At 42.5% G+C, this 27128-nt stretch overlaps 1 protein-coding gene and 1 long non-coding RNA gene across 3 annotated transcripts in view; both read left to right on the top strand.

The window, feature by feature from the left end:
* The window catches only part of LOC124286267 (ribonucleoprotein PTB-binding 1-like), a 56518-nt gene that overhangs the window by 25588 nt on the left and 3802 nt on the right, over nt 1-27128 (top strand). The window contains exons 7-13 of one of the 2 annotated variants that reach the window (XM_046722619.1): nt 6665-6745; nt 13050-13162; nt 15948-16004; nt 16335-17018; nt 17453-17503; nt 19523-19603; nt 23556-23687. In XM_046722619.1, coding sequence (XP_046578575.1) covers nt 6665-6745; nt 13050-13162; nt 15948-16004; nt 16335-17018; nt 17453-17503; nt 19523-19603; nt 23556-23687 — 1199 coding nt within the window. Of the gene's footprint in view, nt 1-6664; nt 6746-13049; nt 13163-15947; nt 16005-16334; nt 17019-17452; nt 17504-17767; nt 18905-19522; nt 19604-23555; nt 23688-27128 lie in introns of those variants that run through there. The other variant, XM_046722629.1, reaches the window with a different exon arrangement.
* Nucleotides 14283-14960, top strand: LOC124286290. The gene is made up of 3 exons (XR_006901004.1): nt 14283-14348; nt 14458-14717; nt 14907-14960. It is a non-coding gene; the product is annotated as an uncharacterized LOC124286290 (long non-coding RNA).

Here is a 27128-nt window from a genome sequence, read left to right as displayed (position 1 = left end):
GTAACAATGTTTGTAAGTCATAGAAGCATTGAACGTATGGGCTTCTTATTACTTCTTCCAGTTCGAAGACACCAATGAAGATCCGGGTTAGAATTGATCTTCAGTAACCCATGCTTGTCGTAAGAGGCGACTAACAGGATCTGGTGATCAGGCTCGCTGACTGGGTTGACACATGTCATCGTATCCCAATTGCTTAGGTCGATGTTCATGCTACTGATCCCTGGATTGTCTGGTCCAGACTCGATTATTTACAGACCACTGCCATATAGCTGGAATATTGTTGAGTGCAGCGTGAAACTAAACTCACTCACTCACTCACTCACTCCAGTTCGAAGAACGATAGTAGCTCTTAGGTATTCATCACGTTGTTAATGATATGTTCCCAATGAAAATCAGTTTTCAGATCTCTAATTTGCATTCAGTTTCTTACATAATTTCTTGTGTTAGCTGCTTTTGGTTACAAGATTCATGAAATGTTTTTCTCAGCATTTATATATTTGTCCTTGTCCTGACTCATATTATTTGCTTCTCTCCCTTTTCTGCTCGAGATACAGTGGAAAAATCTGTTTCTATGTTCCCAAGAACAGTAAAAACATCTCATCTGAAGACACCTCCTCCCGCGCATGCGCACCAGGCCCCGATTTCTCGAAATAAACTTAAGTTTGAGTTTTGACTTAAGATAGAGTTTTTACTCAAATTTGAGAAAACGCATCAAAATGCATTTTCCAGAAAGAACTGAAATCGATATTAAACTAAAACTTAGTAGACAATTTTTGTTTGGTGGATAGATTACTTAAGTTTTTTGGGCTTTTGTATTTTAAAAATGCAGTTGAGTTAAAAATTCAGCTGTTTCAAATTGTTAAACTCAGTTTTAAATTTGAGTAAAAACTTAAGTTTGTTTCGAGAAATCGGAGCCAGCACCCATTTGACTGTGCAGGGGTCACTCTCCATTTTCGCACGGCGGATGGGGGAAAGTTCCTCTGTTGTCTAATCCAAGCCAATCATCTTTTATAATAAGTCATCCATCAAAATTAATGCTTGGATTTACTTCATATAACCTTTATGCATCATAACCATGAATTATTTGTCCAAAATTTGGAATTACTTAACCATATTTTTCAATCGTTGTGAAAGTTTGTGGGTCACATGAAAACATGCTTTTTCTGTAAATTGAGAGTCTCCAACCATGAACCACACCCTGCTTGTCCCTCATGCATCAATTACAAATGCAATTTAAGTTCTAAATGTAGTTTCTGCACCCCCTTAGGGGACAACAACTTTGCATGTTACTCATTTGCCTTACAACGCAAAAGGAGTGAAAACTCCAGGGCATTGTCACAGTCTTCTACACCCAGAGACAAGACAACCAAGTATATGGCTGAACATAAGTATGTTCCATTACAGTCCCTGTGGACAATATACTTTCACATGATGTTAATATGGATTCTTTTCAGTCAACAGAGGAGATTCCATTGCAGGATTTTCCTGCTGACTTAGTCAATACGGAGGTAATGGCGAATATGAGAGTCTGAAAAAGCTTGCTAAGCTAAAGAAGATATCTACAAGGAAGCGAACTTCTACAATAACATCAGGGGCACTTATTCCACCTAAGCTGACAGATGAAAATGAGACCTACACGCATCGTGCGATGATAAGACGTTCGTGAAGGGTTCACCAGTTTTAGAACCTGAAATGGTAGTAGTACAGTCTTCAGCGCAGCCTCTACACTCTAGAGTGTCTTCAAAGGGACTCTTCATGCAGTCTCAGCCCTTTACGCAGCATCTGAGCTTCACAGAGCTCCAAACAGGCACAAGGTTTCACATAACCGCAAGGTTTCACGCCTTCACACAACCTCAGTCATTCACGCAGCCTCAATCATTCACGCAGCCCCAGACCTTCACACAACCTCATCATGCGTCCCCAGAGCTTCATGCAGCCGCAAAGCTTCATGCAGGCTCAAAGCTTCACGCAGGCACAAAGCTTCATGCAGGCTCAAAGCTTCATGCAGGCTCAAAGCTTCACGCTCCCCTACACACACCAATCAGCCTTCAGGTATGTGTATCTCAAGGAGGCATTCAATCTGCTAATCAACAGATTTTGTGACTAACATCACAAAAAACATTTTGCTTGCTTTTCAACAGCAACAAAAACAACATCATCATCAAATGGGGGCAGAGAAACCGGCAACACAGTCAACACCAACGTCTACAGTGTCACAATATCATATTCCAAACTTTACTCAAGATGAAGAGAATAACACATGATATGCAAATCAGATCTGCACATGGGCATTGCATTCTGTTGAATACATAGTCTCTTCATTTAACAGGTATTATTCCCAAGATGAAGACAACTCTTATATCTATGAAGGTCATGAATTACTAGCCTGGAATGCCGATTTTCCACTTATCTCTTCTCCAACAAGAGACTTATCTCCTGCAGATACATATTGTATCGAGGTGAAGATATTGGCACATTAACCATTCCAACAACAACAAACAAAAAAGTCCATATTGACACCGGCTCACTGATATCTCTGAAAACTACCACAGTTTCTGTTGTGCAAGACACCACTACCCGCGGTCTTCACGTAGAAGTAATGAGTGAAGTTGATGAAGACTCGCTTCATGAAGCTGTTAACAATAGTCTTCACAGAGTTTAAGAATGCTTCTTGAGTAAACCGCCATGCTTACGTTGAGCAAGACATTGATTTGCGAAGGAATCTTCACACAGCCCCAATCCTTCAGACAGCTTCAGGCCTAGCACAACCTCTCTGAAAAGATATTTGCGTAGATGCAAGCTGGCACGCAGCTTTAGATCATCATGCAACTACATGCAGGCCGCAGTCCCAGACATCCACGCAGCTTCAGGTCTGCATGCAGCCTTAGATCTTCATACAGTTGTCTGTCTTCGCAGAACCTCATTTGTCGCTGTGAGCGGTCAGCTTGTGAACTATAGGAAGATTGCACCCTGACTGGTCAAATACGGCCATTATCTGTATTACCTGAAAGTGGAGAGTGACAATGTATTTGAAATTAGACTAGTCGAGGAGATCCCTTCGAGACAAAGATTCTAATAAAAGCAGAAGCATTATATCTCAACATTAAGAGAGGACCCTTGCTTAACAGCAATCCTCCAAGTATATCTTACTTGGAAATAAAGTAACCAAGTTATCAGAAGACCTCAACTCACTTCTAGCCAAAAAATGCAGTAGAAATATAAACATTTGACCGGAAGACATGAAGCTCCCTTTGGCATCATCCGAAGTGGTGTTGGAAGATAGCGGAAGCGGCGTAAAATCATACACACGCACTCAGTCAACCATCTATTGCCCCAAATATCATGGAGGTCAACCTGATAATGCACCGGTGACGTCATACATTCTACAGGGAATTGACTGGAGGTACATCGTTAGTTCTTTGAAACTCGGTAGACGACCATGCTGGCATACAGTTTCACTGTATTATTATATGAAAACAATTTGTGTATGTGGAGTTTCGACTATGCATTCAACAGAATGCAATGCCCATGCGCAGACCTGATTTGCATATGTGGGAATCTCAACAACTGCCATAGCCCTAGCAGTTTGATGACCGTTCATCATCAAGGGATTCATCGCCATTTTAGATGACCGTATGTGTTACAATTCAGATCAACTCATCACAGACCGTGAACGAACAGAGATTGTCTGAGGATGAAAGGAAAATGGCGCAACAACACTAGAAATGTTGACACCCCAGGCATGGTATCCATCGCCTCTTAATTAAATTTATACATCGGGCGACAACTTCACTGTGAAATTTCAAAGTGAAGCGTGAACCATGCAGCATTATAGCGAGATAATGATCTCACTATAACGTGATAATTGCCTTTCGGCGAGCGCACTTTGCCTGATAAACTGCATTCTAGCCATCAACAGAAGTTTAGAGTTCTTACTTCGAACCTAAACATAATTCTAATTAAAGGAATCTAAGCTACCAGATGGTGAACATCGACTGTCTTATTTGAAGATGTTATTAGTATGGACTGTTAATGCATCTAGAAGTATCCTGGGAAGTTCTTCATGCATATATGTCCCATCCACCCGGTGTTAATGCAAAGAGTCATAGAAAAGGTTACGCAAACATGGAACCTGAGATTGACTTTGATAGCGCCTTAATGGCCATCGAGAACATGGTTTCCAGATCTGATGGTGGTAGCAGGAAAACCAAGTCTAAAGCTTCCAAACTGGCCAAACTTCCTACTCCATTCACACACAAGGCAACCACACACAAAACCGGAAGTCTTTGAGTTTCATGTATGAAGGTATTACATACTGCCTTACCAGTAGAGGGTACACGGCTAGAGCAACCAAGGCTGTCTCCTTAGCACTGAGAAGATATGCCAGAATTGTTTGATCATCATTTGAAGAATTTTGAACAGTTTGTATCGCTGAAGGGGATCTCAGCAACTAGGCCGCCTCAAGTTGCAGAATACTTGTGCTATATGAGAAGTACCAGACATTTCAAAGGCTCTACTTTAGCCACTTATTTAGCGGCCATAAGTTCTGTCCTCACGATGAACACAGGAGTAAAACTCTCCAATGTTCATGAGCTCCTCGCACTTCTGAGGTCTTACAGATTGCAGGATCAACAGAAGGAAATTCCAAGCACCAGCATGGGACTTCAACAACTTACTAGTGATGTGTATGAACCCCCTCAACAAGCAGAATTTGAGTTGCTCACTCAGAAGATGCTGTTTCTCTTGGCACTAGATTGACTTCGGTCGAACAAGATTTAAAATGGATGAACATGCTGCAGTCCATCTGGGTCTCAAATGGGACTTTATAGCAAAGAACTAACTTCCAGGACAGCCTGACAGACAGTTTCACATCCCTGCTCTTTCATAGGGACAAGACTTATCTATGTGCCCGATCAGAGCTCTGAGGGTTTGTTTGTTCCTTAAGAAGAAGGAAGTTCAAAAAGCTGTTCAAACCTATATTGCTCAACGCTTCTGCAGAAGTCTCTTGAACAACGATCTCATCCTGGAGGAGAAAAGTGATTCTGAGAGCTTACAAGGCACAGCGGAACTGGATTTGACAAGGGCCTCCAAGTCAGAGCGATAGTGTCAACCCTAGTGCTACACAGAAACTGCTCAATCACATCTATTATGGAGGGATGACGCCGGAAGTCGAACACTGTCTTCACAACTATTATCTTATGGCCATCGCCGCACAAGATGTTGTGTGTATACACCGGTTCGCTCCCTTGGTTGTAGCGCAACAATTGATAGTGCCATCAAGAAGATAAGAACTCACCCATAATCACGCAGATTCGTTGAAGTCAGGTTACTGTCCCATAACCAACGACTGAGGGTCCATATTTTACTATGAAATCAGAGCATGAGTGATACGATTAAGCCAGGTTTACAATCTATTCTTAACATATGGATCGACCCAAGACAAGCAGGAATGTAATTCCATGCACATCTTAAAATCCACAAAATCTTTTGATTTTTGATTTACTTCTTTTTGAGAAAAAGGGAGTACCCTGTTCATCTACATCAAGAAGATGGAAGAGTTCCCAGGGGGTAAAATGAATAGTATTTATGTATCCTAACTAGGTGGCTGTCCCCACCACCTGTTCTGTCAGATTCAAGCAAATAGTATGAGTCAGGATAAGGAAAAATATGTATTTTGGGGGGATAAAAATTATATTTTATACTTATCCTAACTCATAGTCGCAACTTTCCCAATCGTCCCCACTCTCCACTATTTTGGCACAAAACCTCATTTGGCCTTGAAAATGGAGAGAGTGACGAGACACTGCACATTCTCAGGGGTGCTGGTGTGCATGCGCAGGAGGAGGTGCATTCGGGTGAGATGTTTTTACTGTTCTTAGGAACATAGAAACAGAGGTTTCCACTGTACCTCAGGCAGAACGGGGAGAGAAGTAAATAATATGTCAGGATAAGTATAAAATATCATTTTTATGAAAGAATAATACATTTTTCGATAAGGTGTATCTTCCTTGATTATATCTGACTGACCCCGAAACCTGTACAATTATTTTTTTGGTTCTGATTACTTTGCATCTGCACGAGCTATGCATGGAAATCCTTGTATGGTTTAACTTGTGATGCTATATTGACCGACAGGGAACTGTTTCTCTCCCTACTCCATGTAGGTAAAGAATGTGTTTCTTGTCAACAATAGTAATTGCCATTTACACACTTTGTGTAATCATGTCAATACTCCTATCACAAATGTCGAATTACTTAGATTTTATCTCCTATAAAACAAAGAGTACTATTTTTACTCGTCTGATCCACTTGGCCTTGTCAGCATGTGGGATCGTTGATCGTGACCTCCCTAAGTAAATTAAGATGGTATCAAATTTTATTAAAGAGATTTTGGTTTATTAATCGTCCATTTGATCAGATTATGACACTTGACACGTGACATATATACTATAGATTTTTATATTGTTCAATGGTGTTTGAATATATCTTTGATAGAAATTAGCACTTGGTTGAGCCAGTTTTGAAAGTTTTAAGGTCTAAGCAGTGATGTTTATTTCATTTCAATATATTGACGCTGGACAAATCTTTGTGTTTTTGTTTCTGTTTGCATTTAAAGAAAGTTGAAATGTATGAACAGTGTAACACTTCCTTCTGTTTCTAACAGTGATCCCAACCTTTATGAAGTCACTTCATCAGCTTCACCAGACCTACATCAACTCAGTGATGTCCCGCAATGCCAAGCCAGGTATGTATATTCTCTGCATCAACAGGTGTGTGGGTCTTCCAGATAGATTTTGGTGGCTTTGTAACAAGCTGGTATGTGATTTCTTTCTCCAAAAAAGACTGGTAGGCCTCACTTGCCTGTGCCTAGTAGCACATGAAACAGCAAATCTGATTGCGAAATGGAGAGACTAATATCCAATTTGATTTAGTCTATTGACTCAATAATAATTAAAATACAGTCATTATAAAAATTTGCAATAAATATCAACTATTCATCTGTGCAATAATTTTATGCATCATGCACCATAAATCCTTACAGATGCATAAATAAGATGGATTTCACTCATTTCCACTCTATTTGTATCTCCCGCGTTGTGCCGGGGTATTATTTTGGAATCTGTCCGTCCGTCTGTGCAAATTCGTCCTTCTGGAACAGAACTTTAAAACCGTTCAATGTTTCTTTACCAAACATGACACAAAGATAGGTCTGGTGGTGAACTGGTGCCTTTTAGTAGTTTGGGATTTCTGAATAAAATATCTTTTTAAAACTTATCAGGGTTCGAAATTATTAGTGCCATCATGCCAACGGCACGGCTAAAAACAAATGGTACGGTTAAACTCTTACCTGCATGCCCTTATGCAGGGATGGCAATTTTCCGCCAATCCGCGGATTTCCGACAATTTTATCTCTAAATTGGTTATAAATTGTGTGATTGAACCCTGCATTCGATGACACAATATTAAGTTTTCTGCTGAAAATAGATTTTCCTGTTGCCTTCCTTGCGATCACCGTTATTATCTTTCATGATTCAATGTGAAGGTCAAAACAAATTGTGAAATTACTTTCTCAGGAAACGGCAATGTAAACATTGTATGGGCGCGGCCATTTTTATGATTACTGCGCGTGTCCAAACTGCATTATGGGTAATCTTGGAAGCAGATGATATGTGAGCATGACAGTGACTCGTGTTTGATAGAAATAAATGGAAATTGAGGTTTTAATTGTTTCCGATCATGGAACAACAGAAGATTTGTAAAAAATTCAGAAACTTCAAGTCTAGAGAATCTGATTCTATTTGAAATACATCAAAAGGAAAATGAAGTTTAGAAGTTGAAAGCGAAAGTACGTTGGGTAATGAAACTGACAGCACTGTAGGCAGCGTGAAAAAATAGTTAAAAATAGACGGATTCCTTAGAACTGGCCGTCTGATAAGTACAAAGATTGGCTTGGCTTGGAGTGTGACAGACTGAAAGATTTTCTGTTGAATTTGTTGTGAATTCGGAAGGCAAGTTGGCAAGGATGGAAAAGTCAATCAGTTTATTGTAGGGTAACTCGAAAGCACACAAAGTGAATAGTGAACATTGGAGAAAGGAATAGTGACTTTTGAATGAGAAAGAGACAGAACATTTATGTACACTTTTCCCAAGTGCATTCCACCTTGCTCAAAGGAAAATGCCATTCACAGAATTTCAACAACTACTCTCAATTCAAAGTATGAACTTTGATGTAGATTTGACTTCCAATTATGTTAGTGACAAGAAAGCCAAGATCTTTATTGAAATTATAGCCAAACATTTGACAAATGACATTATGGGTGATGTGAAAAAGTGGCTTTTTCAGTGTAATTTATGATGGCAGCACAGACTCTTCTGTGAGAGGAAGAAGTCATATATCTGAGATACATTGAACAAACTGAAATTAAACCTGTGACTAGATACCTGTGTGTGAGGAGAGTGGAAAAGGCTGATGCAAATGGAATATATTCAGCCATAAATGAAGGTCTAGTGGAAGTAGGATGTTTTGAGGACTGGAAGACAATATTGTAGCTTTGGGTATGATGGGTAAATAGGGTGGAGTAGCTGCCAAACTAAGCGAGATGGGCCTCATGTAATAGCAATCCCTTGTGTTGCACATTGGGTGGAATTTGCTAGCAAAGATACATGTAAAAACAGCCCCTTGCAGACAAACTTTGACACAACACTTCAGAACATTTACAGATTTTATCATTACTCCCCACTGAATCTGAATGGATTGTTTGAGAAAGGACATGCCTTTGATATTGAAGCGAAAATTCCAGTAAATATTAAGAGCACATGATCTAGGCTAACCATAGATCACGTGCCATTAAAGTTGTGTTGCATGATTGGACAGCCTTCATCACTCATTGTTGCCAGATAAATATTTCTACCAAATCAGGGGTACAGTGACTAATGATAAAGTGTACAGGTCATACACCATCAATGTCTTTTAAAGGTCAGTAAATAAGCAAAAATACTTACCAAGCATTGCTTTATTACTCATGATTTATTAGTGATGGTTACAATGCAATTATAACTTTGACATTCACGTCAAATCCTTCACTTCAAGTGTTGTAATCTTTTGAAGTTCAGTTTAATAGACCATGAAGTTATGGCACACATGAAAATTGAAATGGCACACTTAAATCATGTGACTCCTTTGTGTAGTCATTCTCTTTCTTGTCGCAGACATGCTGTATAGAAGTTCTTCCCTTTGAATCCCTAATTTCCCCAGTTTCATCTAGAGTAGTGGTGGTGGTGCAGCGTACGCCAAACCTACGAGAGTCCTTTACAAACCGATCAGTTGCGACGATCCCTTCTTCAACGGAAGCTCCAGACCTGACAGTGATGGCAACTTTCATCTCCGTCTGTCTCAAGAGCCTTGGATCATTTGTCAGTGAAATCTCTGTTTGCAGACCATTTCAGTGCCTCCATTGACGCTTCCAGGTTGACATTTAGGTTCGACAAAATCATTGATCGCCAAAGGATACTCGCAAAAGACGAGTTGCTTCGGCAATCATTTCAGCTCATCGTAATTCCACACCTTCACTCTGTGATGACAGGTGGAAGTAGTTTGAAGACTACTGCTGAGTGAAGGGCATAGTGTCTCCTACTACAGCATCCACCCAGATTGTTGCTGAATATCTTAGTGTATGGCTAAAAAACTGAAGGCGTCTACTCTAGCTACTTACCTCGCAGCTATCAACACTTCGACCTGGAACCTCTCCATCTTCCTTCAACACCTTGTCTCCATTGACTATGAACCGCTAGATGAGAAGGACTTCAAGTTAATCACTTTCAAGACCTTCTTCCTAGTAACCTTATTTACTGCTGCTTGTATGTCAGATCTCCACGCACTGGATGTTAACCGGGTACGAGAAGCACGTAACAATTCTTGCTGGGTCTTCGATGGGACTCTTACAAGCATACAAGATCTCTCGCTCTGCCCAGTTCCAGCTTTAAAGATCTACATTGCTGCCTCACTGGATCATCGCAGGTTGCGCAAGTGCCTGTTTATCCCACTCTCTACAGCCTCATCAGCGGAAATCTCCCGAACTACCTTGGCATTTTTATCAGATCGGCGATCCTGCAAGCCTGTACCCACGCAGGTCTTCCATCTCCAGCTGGGTCGAACCCTCAGGAGACTCAGGCCTTAGCGTCTACGATGACTCTTCACAGCAACTGCAACTTCAATCATAGAGGGGTGCTTTTGGAAGTCAGAAACAGTCTTCGCTTCCCACCATCTACGTGACCAATCAGTGATTGACGTTGAGGGGCTTCACCAGTTTGGTCCCATGGTATTGGCGCAGCAGCTGTCTTCGGCCTGACAACCCAAATAGGAACGTCCTCCGTTTGCTGAATCTATGTTACCTTGTACATAGCTAATAAAGATGTATGAACTCCTCTTCATCTTTGTTCTACTTACCTTGGGCATAGATCTACCTCACCTAACTTCATGCCAGGGCATTGCAGTACAGTCACTGTTGAGCGACTTCATCATAGACTGAGAGGTCAGTCCTGTACTATGTTGCAGAGGCAATCGACACTCGTGCTTACTGACCTCTACTCTTCGAACAATTATGCTCAGTGTGGAAGTGGCTGAGCGAGTTAGGCGGCTGACTTTCCGTGCTGGCGATTAATTAGGTGCCTGACTCTGAGGGTGTGGGTTCGAATCCCGGATGGGGACTCAACCCAAAAAGTACTAGAATCTCTACTTTACTAAGAAAGTGTAATCCCAAATATAACATATGTTACGTTTGACCACTTTCTAAATGGCATTGTGTAATCATATTCATACGTCATTGAAGTGTGAATACCGAATTCCAGTGTATTTCGATGCGTATGAGCGAGAGTCATTTGATGTTGTTAGGAACTGAATGTTAAAAGTATTTGAGCATACGACACCTTTGTGTGTAATCTGGGAGATGGTTTCGAAGCCATGACTGGCCAGATTAGGGTCGTAAGACTTTAATTTACTGGGATTTCTGGAAATCGGGGCGAGGCAAGGCATTTGCTGAGTTCTGCATTTGTCTTTGGACAAATGTATGGAGGAAAACCACATTTACTGGGTAGTGCCCACTCCCTGGGAGAGTTTGTGCTGAGGAAGCCTGTTATGAGTAGATTGTGCTCACAACAGGCCTCCTTGTGCCTCGCCATTACATCTTTAAACAGGGCTCCAGATAAGGGCCGTATCGGCGTATGTACGGATAAAAAATATGCACGATACGGTAGGAAATAATTTAGCACACGTAGCAGATACACACCACAGCAATGGTGTACGGTCTTAGAATCATGTACAGACGTATTTATCTGAAAAAAGTATTGTTTTATTGTTTATTGACCTGTTTACACAAGAGTAGCAATGTTGTGGTGCATATATGAAACGAAACAAGATTACTGATAGTCCATTAACTTCCATTCAGTACTCTAAATGTACACTTAAGGTTTTCCAGTACTCAGTATTGAACAAATAAGGAGTACGTACTCCTGATGTTGAAAAATTATCTGGAGCCCTGTTTACAGTTGTATCCTCCATAGACACAGGGTAGTCTGCGACCCTCAGTCCAACCATGGGATAAGTACAAGATGTGAGATTGGATAAGTTTTAAAAATTTGAACATTTTAACTAGAAATGGTATATTTATAAATACTTATCCTACCCCACTACACAGATTATGACATAGGCTCCAAGAATATTGGATATATGACTTTGTCTTCTTGTTAAATTGTATTAGAACATTGTACTATGATAGGAAGTGTTGATAGGCAAAATTCCACCCTGACTGTTTATTGTACAATTAATAAACATTGTTTCTCACTTCTCTCATTTATATACCCGCTAAGTATTTGTGCTGTAAAAAGTCCCGGTCCAATGGAATTTTACAGGTTGCATACAAGACCATCACATTTTGTGTATCACATCATGAGATATGTAATATATATTCAAAGCTCAGTGATTTTTTGCCAAATTGCTTAACCAAAAAATCAAACATAATTAAAACACAATTATCACTTATTCATGACATATAATATACATTGCTGATTATGAAAAAACATATAAACAAAATTATAAGCGTACAATCGCAAATCAAAAGTGCAATATTTTGTACTTGGGTTTACTTCCCAAGAAACGAAGCAGCCGGGATACCGAACCCAGTCAGAGCGGGTGGGTGTGCACTCAAGTGTAACGGCTGGTTCATTTGCCGATGCCCTCACGGCTCATTGTGTGTGTATATATAGAGATGTTGGGTTTTGTAAATACATTCTCATTTTTTGTGTATTACATTTTGCAATCAACAGACATCATAACATGTCATGTGTACAAGTTTCACACCTGCCTGTCTGTGTAATTACATAATGTGACAGAGACAGAACTCGGGCCATAAATCAATGCGTTTTGTTTATGGTGTGTAGCCTGATAGGTGTTAAGTTCAAATTGCATGTGGTCAGTGATCGCAAGTTGTGTATTGAATATTGTCATTAGCAGACAGGCAGGCAGACACATAGATGTCAATATAACAGACATTGAGTTTTGTCTGTGACAACGACATAGCTATATCACAGTTAGAAATTCTGTCAACACTAAATAATGACATTGCTTTTAAGTATCGAACTGAGAAAGTGACTCGGTAAGAAGAACGTGTGGTGAAATAGACAAATGAAATTATATAAACAGTTAAATCGGTAATCTACTGTCATAACATATGAAAAGCTCGCGCCTGTGAAATGTCAACAAAACATTAGAAAATTAGCTCATACTAAAGCCTTCACCGAATATTCACCTGACCACCCGCTTCCAACCTATTTCACTGCCCCCAAGCGCTGGGGTAAAATTAGTGAATCGTTTGAACTACGATTTCGCGTGTTTTTTTCCATCGCGTTATGTTTCAACTTTATAAGTTGAATTTGCATTTTTGATGATTTGTTTCGGTAAGTCCATACCGAAAGGTATCAGAAACTGCAAAGTTGTGTTTTACGTTGCATGTGACCTTTAATATTTTTATGCAGGATTATGATGTTTGTTACAGGACTGCTTGGCCCGGCTCCATACCCACCCATGAGCCCAATTATGAACCCCAACATGCAGCTGGGACTTATCATCCTCATAGCCCTACGTATGCAGGCACAACAGCCACAGCAGGTATGATCTCCTCCTCATAGCCCTACGTATGCAGGCACAACAGCCACAGCAGGTATGATCTCATCCTCATAGCCCTACGTATGCAGGCACAACAGCCACAGCAGGTATGATCTCATCCTCATAGTGCTACGTGTATGCATGCACAACAGCCACAGCAGGTATGATCTCCTCATAGCCCTACGTATGCAGGCACAACAGCCACAGCAGGTATGATCTCATCCTCATAGCCCTACGTATGCAGGCACAACAGCCACAGCAGGTATGATCTCATCCTCATAGCCCCTCATGATGCAGGCACAACAGCCACAGCAGGTATGATCTCCTCCTCATAGCCCTCACGTGATGCAGGCACAACAGCCACAGCAGGTATGATCTCCTCCTCATAGCCCTCACGTGATGCAGGCACAACAGCCACAGCAGGTATGATCTCCTCCTCATAGCCCTACGTGATGCAGGCACAACAGCCACAGCAGGTATGATCTCTCCTCATAGCTCCCTCATAGCCCACTATGTATGCAGGCACAACAGCCACAGCAGGTATGATCTCATCCTCATAGCCCTATCATGCATGCAGGCACAACAGCCACAGCAGGTATGATCTCATCCTCATAGCCCTACATATGCAGGCACAACAGCCACAGCAGGTATGATCTCATCCTCATAGCCCCACATGCAGGCACAACAGCCACAGCAGGTATGATCTCATCCTCATAGCACTATGTATGCAGGCACAACAGCCACAGCAGGTATGATCTCATCCTCATAGTGCTACATGTATGCAGGCACAACAGCCACAGCAGGTATGATCTCATCCTCATAGCCCTACGTATGCAGGCACAACAGCCACAGCAGGTATGATCTCATCCTCATAGCCCTATGTATGCAGGCACAACAGCCACAGCAGGTATGATCTCCTCCTCATAGCCCCCATGCAGGCACAACAGCCACATGCAGGCACAACAGCCACAGCAGGTATGATCTCCTCCTCATAGCCCCACATTATGCAGGCACAACAGCCACAGCAGGTATGATCTCATCCTCATAGCCCTACGTATGCATGCAGGCACAACAGCCACAGCAGGTATGATCTCATCCTCATAGCCCTATCGTATGCAGGCACAACAGCCACAGCAGGTATGATCTCATCCTCATAGCCCTACGTATGCAGGCACAACAGCCACAGCAGGTATGATCTCATCCTCATAGCCCCAGCCATTATGCAGGCACAACAGCCACAGCAGGTATGATCTCCTCCTCATAGCCCCTCATTGATGCAGGCACAACAGCCACAGCAGGTATGATCTCATCCTCATAGCCCTACGTATGCAGGCACAACAGCCACAGCAGGTATGATCTCCTCCTCATAGCCCTACGTATGCAGGCACAACAGCCACAGCAGGTATGATCTCCTCCTCATAGCCCTACGTATGCAGGCACAACAGCCACAGCAGGTATGATCTCATCCTCATAGCCCTACGTATGCAGGCACAACAGCCACAGCAGGTATGATCTCATCCTCATAACCCTACGTATGCAGGCACAACAGCCACAGCAGGTATGATCTCATCCTCATGCAGGCACAACAGCCACAGCAGGTATGATCTCATAGCCCTACGTATGCAGGCACAACAGCCACAGCAGGTATGATCTCATCCTCATAGCCCTATGTATGCAGGCACAACAGCCACAGCAGGTATGATCTCATCCTCATAGCCTATGTATGCAGGCACAACAGCCACAGCAGGTATGATCTCATCCTCATAGTGCTACGTATGCAGGCACAACAGCCACAGCAGGTATGATTTCCTCATAGCCCTTCATATGCAGACACAACAGCCACAGCAGGTATGATCTCCTCATAGCACTATGTATGCAGGCATAACAGCCACAGCAGGTATGATCTCCTCCTCATAGCCCTACGTGATATGCAGTCACAACAGCCACAGCAGGTATGATCTCATCCTCATAGTGCTATGTATGCAGGCACAACAGCTACAGCAGGTATGATCTCATCCTCATAGTGATATGTATGCAGGCACAACAGCCACAGCAGGTATGATCTCATCCTCATAGCCCTACGTATGCAGGCACAACAGCCACAGCAGGTATGATCTCCTCCTCATAGCCCTACGTATGCAGGCACAACAGCCACAGCAGGTATGATCTCCTCCTCATAGCCCCCTCATTGTGCAGGCACAACAGCCACAGCAGGTATGATCTCCTCCTCATAGCCCCTAATGCATGCAGGCACAACAGCCACAGCAGGTATGATCTCATCCTCATAGCCCTACGTATGCAGGCACAACAGCCACAGCAGGTATGATCTCTCCTCATAGCCCTACGTATGCAGGCACAACAGCCACAGCAGGTATGATCTCCTCCTCATAGTGCTATGTATGCAGGCACAACAGCCACTGAAGGTATTTTCATAACTGTATATATGCAGGCACAACCACGGCAGGTAGTGACACTGATAAGACTCCAGAGTATGACTTTCATCTCTTATGATGGTGTCAGTGGTCAGAAGGGTTACAGTCAGATGTTTGTGTCATGATATATATATGATCTCCCACATGTTGTACCACCCCTAGTTGTCTAGGTGTGAATCTTTTTGGATAACAATAAGGTGATGTCACAAGAGGTTTATAAGTTATTATCAGTTGATTTTAGTGACACACATATTATAATGCCATGAATTGTCATTGAGGCATATTAGAATGTTGTTGTTTTTTGTTGTTCTATTTATAACATTTAGGGCAAAATGATAAACATGTCTTTGTAACAGTTCACAGGACCCCTGGCAAGACAGCTGAATCTGCTCGGTCAACAAACTGATACTCAGGTATGTTCATTGTCTAACTGTACAGATTAACAGTAAAACACAAGATGTCCCTATTCTGATCTGCAAGTGGGATTCATTGGGGTAGCCTAGCAGTTAAAGTATTCACTCTACATGTCATAGGCCCAGGACTGATCCCCTGTGTAGTTAGAGTAGAAGGCCAATTCAAGTGTCCAATGCTATAATATTCTTAAACGAGAATTAAATATCTTAATCACTCATACACTTACTGTAACATATGTATTGTTGTCATCGTTTCATTATATTAGAAAAAGGTGTGAATATTGACTAATGGCACTGAAGACATACATTTTTTTTCTTCTTTTATTTCAGAACAATTCTGTAGGCAGCAAGCCCTCACTTCTCGGAGACCCAATGATAGCACGTGCCAATATGTTGTTGCAAAGTTTGTTAGTTCAGCTAAGACCACCCCATGCCTCAACCACACAAAATCCAACCATGCCCAAACCTCACATGCCCATTCAAACAGACTTCACATCAACTGCAGATCCCAAAGATGCACAATTTTTCCAGAACAATTTACAGAATGTAAAAAATCTTAACCTGAATCTGCTGATGAGCCTTGGTCAAGTAATGTTTTCAATGAACAGTAAGCAGAGTGAAGGAATTGATCAGCCAGTGCTCACAGCTCAGCCTTCAAACAAGGGGAAGGAAGGATTGTTACCGAACCCAAATCCTGTAGCCAGTTCCAGTATGAGAAATGGTCCCCTGGGAAAGTCAATGATGGGTAATACATCTGATGGTAACAGCATCGCACAGACTCTGCCTAGTGCACTTGCCCCTGCATTACTGAAGACAAGTAGCCATGAACCTGGAGCTAAGTCTTCGCTGCTGGGGGAACCACCATCTGGTCTACAAGGGTTGGGTTTAAAAGATTTTGGCAACATTCTGGGCACACACCTTTCCAAGTCTGTCTTCAGTCACCCGAAGGGTGTTGGTGGGGATGCAGGTTTTTGGAGTGGAAATGGCGTCAACTTTGATGACTCAGGATATGTGGTGAGTGTGAAGTGTGTTATTAGCAACTAGTTGACAAGTTGATGGCTAGAATTGTAAACTAGAGGGAGATATAGAAACAAGCCTTGTTTGATTTCCATGCAATTTCTCCCTGAAGCTTCACATAAATGGGAATAACTTTGTCTTGACTTACTTTTTTTTACATTTAAATTCCTGGAAACCTTGTGGAAATACCATACATATTACTAAGTTTCCTGACTTTTAGTCAGCTATGACCATCTGCCGAATGATGACAATTATGTCCTTGTCGGTGTGTGTTCCCAATTTGAATTTCTACTCCTCTATGTGATGTATCCCAATTGCGTAGATCGATGCTCATGTTGTTGATCACTGGATTGTCTGGTCCAGGCTCGATTATTTACAGACTGCCACCATATAGCTGGAATATCACTCACTCTATGTGATGTACATTGCAGGAGCCTACTGAATATGGCCAACAGAAGCAGTTCTCAGAACACTACCTACAGGTAACTTCGCTCTCTCTCATCACTCATTGTAAATGCCGAACATTCATCTTTGCTATAGGGTGTGAAGCCCATTTCTGGTGTCCCCCGCCGTGATATTGCTGGAATATTGCTAAAAGTGGCGTAAAACTAAACTCTCTCTTTGCTGTAGCATTCACATGACCAATAAGGGATATGATTATTGATTTTCAAGGGTTTTGTGAAATACAAATTTACCTTATCCTGACTCCTACTAATTGCTTATCTCTCTTTATTTCCAAATGGTAGTGGAAACTCCAGTGCTTGCGTACCATTAGTACTGCAGAAGATCAGTCAGACCAATCACCTGTTACTGGTTTTGGTCGCTCCTTATTGGCCAGTAGGGATGTGGTTTCCAGACCTCACCAAGCTAGCAGGCAGTGCGGTTCTAAAACTTCCTGATTGGTCAAACCTTCTCACTCATCTTCACTGGAAGCAGAATCATCCAAATCTAGGGGTCTTTGATCTGCACGTATGGAGCATATCGAGAGGAACTTGACCAAACGAGGCTACTCCAGCAGAGAAGCATCAGCAGACTGACAGTTTCACATTATCTTCAATATGAAGATGATAGGAATGAAGACAAGGAAGACTTATCACTGTCCAGTCAGAGCCCTATACATCTATCTACGTAGAATGAGTACCAGATGTCAGAAGTTAAGGCGAGTCTTCATCCCTCTCTACAGCGCTACATAGTAATTGCTCAATGCCTACCATCAAGGAAGGATGTTTCGAACTCAGACAGTGCCAATCATTACCTCAGAGACTTCACAACTGAGGATGTGGAGGGTATGCGTCATTCGGACTCTCACCCTAATCAAACAGACTCGTAGAAGTCAGGTTACTGCTTAACGATCATAACTTTAACTGAGACCACTTTTCATAAGAAATCAGAGCATGAGTGATGTATGATTGTGTAAGATTACAGATCATTCAAAAGTTAGCTGGAAATATCAACTTGTCGCACGAAAATATTATCTTTGGTTTCAAAGGTAAAAACAATAACCCACTTAATCTGGTGTTTTTAATTGTGAAATATATGTTATATAAAATAAGCTTAAATAATATAAAGCCAGATTTTAAAGTGCTTCAAAGGGAAATACTCAACTACTATAAAGCGACCAAATATACAGCATTCTCTAATGCAAACCCAGCAAAATTCTTTGCTTTCTGGTCCTCCTTCCATACACTTTTTGCTAAATACACCAATTTAGATGTTATTTAAATATAACGCAATTGACAGTATATCTGAACCTTTGTGTACATATTAGCCTTGGGTAAAGATAGCAGTCATATTACAGTTAATTCAATATGTAAATCCTGGTAAGACATTAACCCCTGAATATATGATGATGATGTTTTTTAGATGATGATGATGCTTATATGATGTTGATGCTTGTGTGACATTGATGATGCTGATGTTTTGTACAATGTAATATGACAACAACAAATGTACTTTGGGAAATAAAAATACTTTTAAAAAAAGAAGAAAAAAGTTTGCTGGAATCTAATTCTAAGTGTGCTTACCAAATATACAGAATCAATGCGATTCACTCTCTCAAGTGTTTGATAATTGGCCACTAAAAGAAGCAGATGACCAGAAGAAAGAAGAATACATTCCTAATGGGACCATGAAGAACAAATTATCGATCTGAATCACACAAATGGTGGATCCCACCACCTACTGTGGGATTCAAGCAATTAGTATGAGTCAGGATAGGTAAGATATATATATTTTTACTTATCCAGTTTCGGACTCTGACTGATAGGGTTAAGCGAAAATGAGAGAGTGACTAGTCACTGGCTGGGTCAAGTGCTTCGGGTGAGCATAAGAGGCTTGGGGTGTGTTTGGGTGAGATGTTTTTCTGTTCTAGGGAACACTAGCACTACCATTTGTAAATGTGATGAGATAAGCAATTAGTATGGGTCAGGATAAGTATAAATGACATTTTTATCCCAATCAATACATTTTTCCTAAGTGACATGATTGTGTTGTTGATTCAGCCTCTGTCTTCCGGCTCTCAGAACAGCAGCAGTAATGGCAGCAATGGGTCCAGCCTCGTGCATGCCTTGGCCAACTACCAGGTACGTCCTCCATAAACTGTTTTCCTCCAAAAGATGGGGAGATGCTCCCTGCAGTCCTCCATAAACATTGTGTTTCCTCCTCAGGATGGGAAGATGCTCCTTGCAGTCTTCCATAAACATTGTGTTTCCTCCTCAGGATGGGGAGATGCTCCCTGCAGTCCTCCATAAACATTGTGTTTCCTCCTCAGGATGGGGAGATGCTCCCTGCTGTCCTCCATAGACATTGTGTTTCCTCCTCAGGATGGGGAGATGCTCCCTGCTGTCCTCCATAAACATTGTGTTTCCTCCTCAGGATGGGGAGATGCTCCCTGCTGTCCTCCATAAACATTGTGTTTCCTCCTCAGGATGGGGAGATGCTCCCTGCAGTCCTCCATAAACATTGTGTTTCCTCCTCAGGATGGGGAGATGCTCCCTGCTGTCCTCCATAAACATTGTGTTTCCTCCTTGTGTTTCCTCCTCAGGATGGGGAGATGCTCCCTGCTGTCCTCCATAAACATTGTGTTTCCTCCTCAGGATGGGAAGATGCTCCTGCTGTCCTCCATAAACATTGTGTTTCCTCCTCAGGATGGGGAGATGCTCCTGCTGTCCTCCATAAACATTGTGTTTCCTCCTCAGGATGGGAAGATGCTCCATAAACATTGTGCTGTCCTGCAGTCCTCCATAAACATTGTGTTTCCTCCTCAGGATGGGGGAAGATGCTCCCTGCTGTCCTCCATAAACATTGTGTTTCCTCCTCAGGATGGGGAGATGCTCCCTGCAGTCCTCCATAAACATTGTGTTTCCTCCTCAGGATGGGGAGATGCTCCCTGCAGTCCTCCATAAACATTGTGTTTCCTCCTCAGGATGGGGAGATGCTCCCTGCTGTCCTCCATAAACATTGTGTTTCCTCCTCAGGATGGGGAGATGCTCCCTGCAGTCCTCCATAAACATTGTGTTTCCTCCTCAGGATGGGGAGATGCTCCCTGCTGTCCTCCATAAACATTGTGTTTCCTCCTCAGGATGGGGAGATGCTCCCTGCTGTCCTCCATAAACATTGTGTTTCCTCCTCAGGATGGGGAGATGCTCCCTGCTGTCCTCCATAAACATTGTGTTTCCTCCTCAGGATGGGGAGATGCTCCCTGCAGTCCTCCATAAACATTGTGTTTCCTCCTCAGGATGGGGAGATGCTCCCTGCTGTCCTCCATAAACATTGTGTTTCCTCCTCAGGATGGGGAGATGCTCCCTGCTGTCCTCCATAAACATTGTGTTTCCTCCTCAGGATGGGGAGATGCTCCCTGCTGTCCTCCATAAACATTGTGTTTCCTCCTCAGGATGGGAAGATGCTCCCTGCTGTCCTCCATAAACATTGTGTTTCCTCCTCCCAGAGATGGGTCCTCCATAAAGATGCTCCCTGCTGGGAAGTCCTCCATAAACATTGTGTTTCCTCCTCAGGATGGGAAGATGCTCCCTGCTGTCCTCCATAAACATTGTGTTTCCTCCTCAGGATGGGAAGATGCTCCCTGCTGTCCTCCATAAACATTGTGTTTCCTCCTCAGGATGGGAAGATGCTCCTGCTGCAGATGCTCCCTGCTGTCCTCCATAAACATTGTGTTTCCTCCTCAGGATGGGAAGATGCTCCCTGCTGTCCTCCATAAACATTGTGTTTCCTCCTCAGGATGGGACAGATGCTCCCTGCTGTCCTCCATAAACATTGTGTTTCCTCCTCAGGATGGGAAGATGCTCCCTGCTGTCCTCCATAAACATTGTGTTTCCTCCTCAGGATGGGGAGATGCTCCCTGCTGTCCTCCATAAACATTGTGTTTCCTCCTCAGGATGGGAGATGCTCCCTGCTGTCCTCCATAAACATTGTGTTTCCTCCTCAGGATGGGGAGATGCTCCCTGCTGTCCTCCATAAACATTGTGTTTCCTCCTCAGGATGGGGAGATGCTCCCTGCTGTCCTCCATAAACATTGTGTTTCCTCCTCAGGATGGGGAGATGCTCCCTGCTGTCCTCCATAAACATTGTGTTTCCTCCTCAGGATGGGGAGATGCTCCCTGCTGTCCTCCATAAACATTGTGTTTCCTCCTCAGGATGGGAAGATGCTCCCTGCTGTCCTCCATAAACATTGTGTTTCCTCCTCAGGATGGGAAGATGCTCCCTGCAGTCCTCCATAAACATTGTGTTTCCTCCTCAGGATGGGAAGATGCTCCCTGCTGTCCTCCATAAACATTGTGTTTCCTCCTCAGGATGGGGAGATGCTCCCTGCAGTCCTCCATAAACATTGTGTTTCCTCCTCAGATGGGAAGATGGGTCCTCCATAAAGATGCTCCCTGCTGTCCTCCATAAACATTGTGTTTCCTCCTCAGGATGGGAAGATGCTCCCTGCTGTCCTCCATAAACATTGTGTTTCCTCCTCAGGATGGGAAGATGCTCCATAAACATTGTGTTTCCTCCTCAGGATGGGGAGATGCTCCCTGCTGTCCTCCATAAACATTGTGTTTCCTCCTCAGGATGGGAAGATGCTCCCTGATGTCCTCCATAAACATTGTGTTTCCTCCTCAGGATGGGAAGATGCTCCCTGCAGTCCTCCATAAACATTGTGTTTCCTCCTCAGGATGGGGAGATGCTCCCTGCTGTCCTCCATAAACATTGTGTTTCCTCCTCAGGATGGGAAGATGCTCCCTGCTGTCCTCCATAAACATTGTGTTTCTCCTCCTCAGGATGGCTGTCCTCCATAAGATGCTCCTCTGAAGATGTCCTCATAAACATTGTGTTTCCTCCTCAGGAACAGATGCTCCTGCTGTCCTCCATAAACATTGTGTTTCCTCCTCAGGATGGGAAGATGCTCCCTGCTGTCCTCCATAAACATTGTGTTTCCTCCTCAGGATGGGGAGATGCTCCCTGCTGTCCTCCATAAACATTGTGTTTCCTCCTCAGGATGGGGAGATGCTCCCTGCTGTCCTCCATAAACATTGTGTTTCCTCCTCAGGATGGGAAGATGCTCCCTGCTGTCCTCCATAAACATTGTGTTTCCTCCTCAGGATGGGGAGATGCTCCCTGCTGTCCTCCATAAACATTGTGTTTCCTCCTCAGGATGGGGAGATGCTCCCTGCTGTCCTCCATAAACATTGTGTTTCCTCCTCAGGATGGGGAGATGCTCCCTGCTGTCCTCCATAAACATTGTGTTTCCTCCTCAGGATGGGGAGATGCTCCTGCTGTCCTCCATAAACATTGTCCTCCATAAACATTGTGTTTCCTCCTCAGGATTGTGTTTTCTCCTCGGATGGGGAGATGCTCCCTGCTGTCCTCCATAAACATTGTGTTTCCTCCTCAGGATGGGGAAGATGCTCCCCTGCTCAGGATGGGAAGATGCTCCCTGCTGTCTTCCATAAACATTGTGTTTCCTCCTCAGGATGGGAAGATGCTCCGTGCAATCCTCCATAAACATTGTGTTTCCTGCAGTATATCTTTGTGCCAGATTTGTGCTTGTGTGTGACTCCAAAGTTGTAAGCTTCTGATACCCGCATCATTGTCCACTGTTTGCCATCATGCCATGATATATAGTTTGTTAAGAAGTCTTCACGAAGCTGACACACACTCAAGTGTTCTTTGAAAGAAAGACAAATCAGCTCTGTTACTAGCTTTCTTTATTGGGAATATTCTCAATTCCATACATGCCTACCATGACGTCTTTTGTGGTTTTATGTCAATCATATGACCTTCTCTTCTTAGTAAGTGGACTGGTGGCAGACATAGATAAATGTGTTACAAAGACTTCATTTCAACTTTTGTTCAGTTGTTATTCTTTTCATTGAACAAGAATATTTTTGTTCATTTGCCATATATTATATATATTAATATCACCTGCTAGCAAAGGTGGCAGTTAATACAGAAAAGACTTGTTTGAAGTTGAATTATGTCCTGCAGTTCTGTCTAGTCGTGTCTGGTCTTAACTTGGTTTGTTGTTTTCAGGCTGCTACCAGCGCACAGAGCAGCGACCCAACATCCATGAGCTACACAGGTTCTGGCGGCCTGCTCCCAACACCAGCAGGAACGTCCTCTGCATACACCCCCTCTCCTCCTGTTCACCATATCAAAGTGCCAGTATGTACAACTGTAGTACAGTCATCCCTCACAATAACGCCCATCGCGGTACCCCAGATTCGGATAAACCACAGGGTAATCTGTGGCTCCCATAAAAAAAGGCTGTCCAATGATCACACATCTTCGCATCGGAAATAGCATATCAACAAGTCCACTGTTTTTGCTCAGGTTAATCGTGTTGTAAACTAGCGAAATTCAATGCGGATCGAAATTAAAATAGGTTTTCACTGTACATGTCCTCATATAATGGGTTTACAGATGCTTTAGAAACATTCAGGATTTTCTCAAATAATCACATGAACAGCATCACTTATAAAAGACAACTTTATCATAAAGACATGCCATCAGCCGAGTACTTACGATGTTTGCTGTGATTCAGTCCACCACATAATTAAACGATCTTCTTGATTTCATTTTATTTGATTACATTTCGTCCCATTTTCATTCACTAAAACTGTTGACAGTAACATCAGAGAAAACGTGTGTGAAATGCATCACCTCATTGTATACTCGTACTACTTCTGCTTTCCATGTACCCATCTGTCTGATTTTCTGTGATAGCACCAATTTCACATTATTCTCAGCAATCACAAACTTATTGTTGCCTCATCATCCATGGACCACTAGACCCGTGTTATTGACTCATTGAAGTCATATTTGACGATTATTTGCCAACATTTTGTTTTTACAACCAAAGTGGCATGTACTGCGGGAAGTCAGCGGTGACTTGTCAAACTGTTCTATACGTAAAATGTATCCAGCCACGTACACAAAATGCCTAGCCTATGTTAATTATTATGTTAAATATGTATGTAGAAAACATGCATTATACTAATACGATAGCGATATAAATTATCCCAGTTAAAATATCTGCTAAAGATATAAATTTTTCTGATAATGGAATAGAAATCCTTTGGTATTATTTTTTAACTGAATCTCCAGTTGATTGGATAAAAACGTGTACACAGCTGATTGCTATTTCTGGCTTAGTTGAATAACAGGAAGCGACAATTGAATTATCATATATAGTGATGTTTGATTGCAGGTTTCTCTACTCATATCTATTTTCATTTACAAAGTTTTGTATTTTCACCTCCGACTATATGACAAGGTTTTGACTGGGCACAATACACGAAATAGTAGTTCTTCTTTGTCCATGGAATTTTACCATTTTACTTGGCCTTTATTCTATGTTATGTATAGCGTGGGGGGGGGGTGTCACACATGGACCCCAAGACCCACATTATGGCGAGGGATAACTGTAATTATTTACGAACATTAAAGCTCAAACTCATCACTTCTTTTGTTTGACCTCACAACCTTGACTTCATCCAGGCAACAAACTATTATGATGAGTGAAGATAATTCTTTGTAACCCCTTCCCGTATTTGTTCATTACAACATAGCAAAATACTTGATATATTCAGAATTGAGACTTTGAAATTCATTCAAAATCTTCAAACTTTATCAAAGGGTGTGGGCACATAATGTGACAAAGTTATGATCATAATAATAAACTCCACTTTAAAAATTGTTTAAGGATTGTTCTTTGTGAATACAAAAAGCTCAGGGAGCCGATTATATTTATGATCAACAGAGCTACATTTCTGCCTCCCATTTACTCAAGGCACTAAGATCAGGAATGTTTGAAACACAAAAGTGTCCTACATCTCAGAAACTGAGATTCCACTCACATAATGTGACATGTTTAACAGCTAATGATTTCACTGAATAATGGTTGTGGCCTATCACAATTCCTTTGAAATGATAAATTATATGAGTCATGATACATGTAAGGGCAATATGGAAGTAATTAATGTTTCACCCAAACAACTAGCAAACCTGTTGAAAGTGAATAGAACCTGAAATGAAATGATATGATATGGGAATACTGGCAAATTCCTGGCAAATAGTTTATATCCTGATACAACATATGCAGATATCTTCTCTTGGTGCTACTTCCCTTTAGGTCTTTTTTTTCCTTTCATCACAAACTTGCAACACATGATTGTGATTTAGCTAGTATATATCCTTCACTTAAAGTGCTTTACTAGTTCTGTCTATTGCTTAAATTTCAGTGGAATAGAATGTTGTGTGTTGATTCCCAAGATGAAACTAAATATACTAGGCACATAAAGAAACTGTGCATACAAAAATTTAAAATCTAAATTTATAAAACCTGTGTAGACACATAAGGAATTAAACTCAGAGATTAGTGACATGTATCCAACATGCTTGCACGTGCTTTGTTCCGTGACGTCAGTGGGTTCGTCCTTGAGACATGCAATACGTTGTTGCACGTGCATTCCGGGAAAGAGAAACAGAGCAAATGAATGCCACACAATACTGTCACTTTGGAAAGCTCAACTCCTACCCTTGCGATTGTTCAAAAAATTAAACGGCTATTGAAACGCATAGCATGCCAAGGCTCACGTCTGCACAAGGTCATGGGGCCATTGGGATGGTCCGTGGGGGAATGTCTGAACGACAAGTGGCTGCACATTTCCACTGCCACCGGAACACCATTTCTGCACTGATGAGACGCTACCAGAACACAAATGACGTCATCGATCGGCCACGTTCTGGACGTCCACGTGTAACAACGCCAAGACAGGACAGATGGATATGGGTGACCCATCTTCGCCACAGGTTTCAGACTGCAGTGATGACTGCCCAAACCATCCCAGGACTTCGCCGTATCACGGGATCAGACCACGACGTCCTGCCATACGGCCTATCCTGACACAACGTCATCGACAAGCTCGCCGAATGTGGTGCCGAAATCATGTCCGAAGACCCTTGTTTTGGTGGAGAAATGTTTTTACAGATGCGTCCAGGTTTAACATTTCACATAGTGATGGACGTCAACGTGCCTATAGACGCGTGGGAGAACGTTATGCACAGGCCTGTGTCTTGGAGAGGAATCACTTTGGTGGTGGTTCTGTGATGGTTTGGGGTGGAATAACAGCACGCCAAAGAACTCCTTTGGTGCTTGTTCAGGGCAACTTAACTGGTGTGGGCTACAGGGATCAGATTCTTCGACCTGTGGCCATTCCTTTTCTGCATGGCCCTGGGTTAACATTCCAACAGGACAATGCCCGCCCTCATACGGCAAGGGTTGCTATGGATTTCTTGCAACACCACAACGTTTGACTTACTGCCTTGGCCTGCAAATTCACCGGATCTCTCCCCGATAGAGCATGTTTGGGACGAGATGGATCGATGTCTACGCCGTCTTCCTCATCCGCCAGATAGCGTCCTTGACCTTGCAACAGAACTTGAGAGAATCTGGCGTGACATCCCACAAGCCTTCCTTGCACGTTTGATAGGCTATATGCGTCATCGATGCACTGCTGTTCTCAATGCCGATGCTGGACATACCCGTTATTGAGCTTGTGATATGGTCGTTTGACCCCTGTCCCGCTTTTGGACTCGTGACGT

The sequence above is a fragment of the Haliotis rubra genome, unplaced genomic scaffold, assembly GCF_003918875.1.
Source record: "Haliotis rubra isolate DU_JTF1 unplaced genomic scaffold, ASM391887v1 Scf110, whole genome shotgun sequence".
Taxonomy (NCBI): domain Eukaryota; kingdom Metazoa; phylum Mollusca; class Gastropoda; order Lepetellida; family Haliotidae; genus Haliotis; species Haliotis rubra.
Note: the sequence above shows the minus strand (reverse complement) of the source record. Positions and strands in the feature narration are given on the sequence as shown.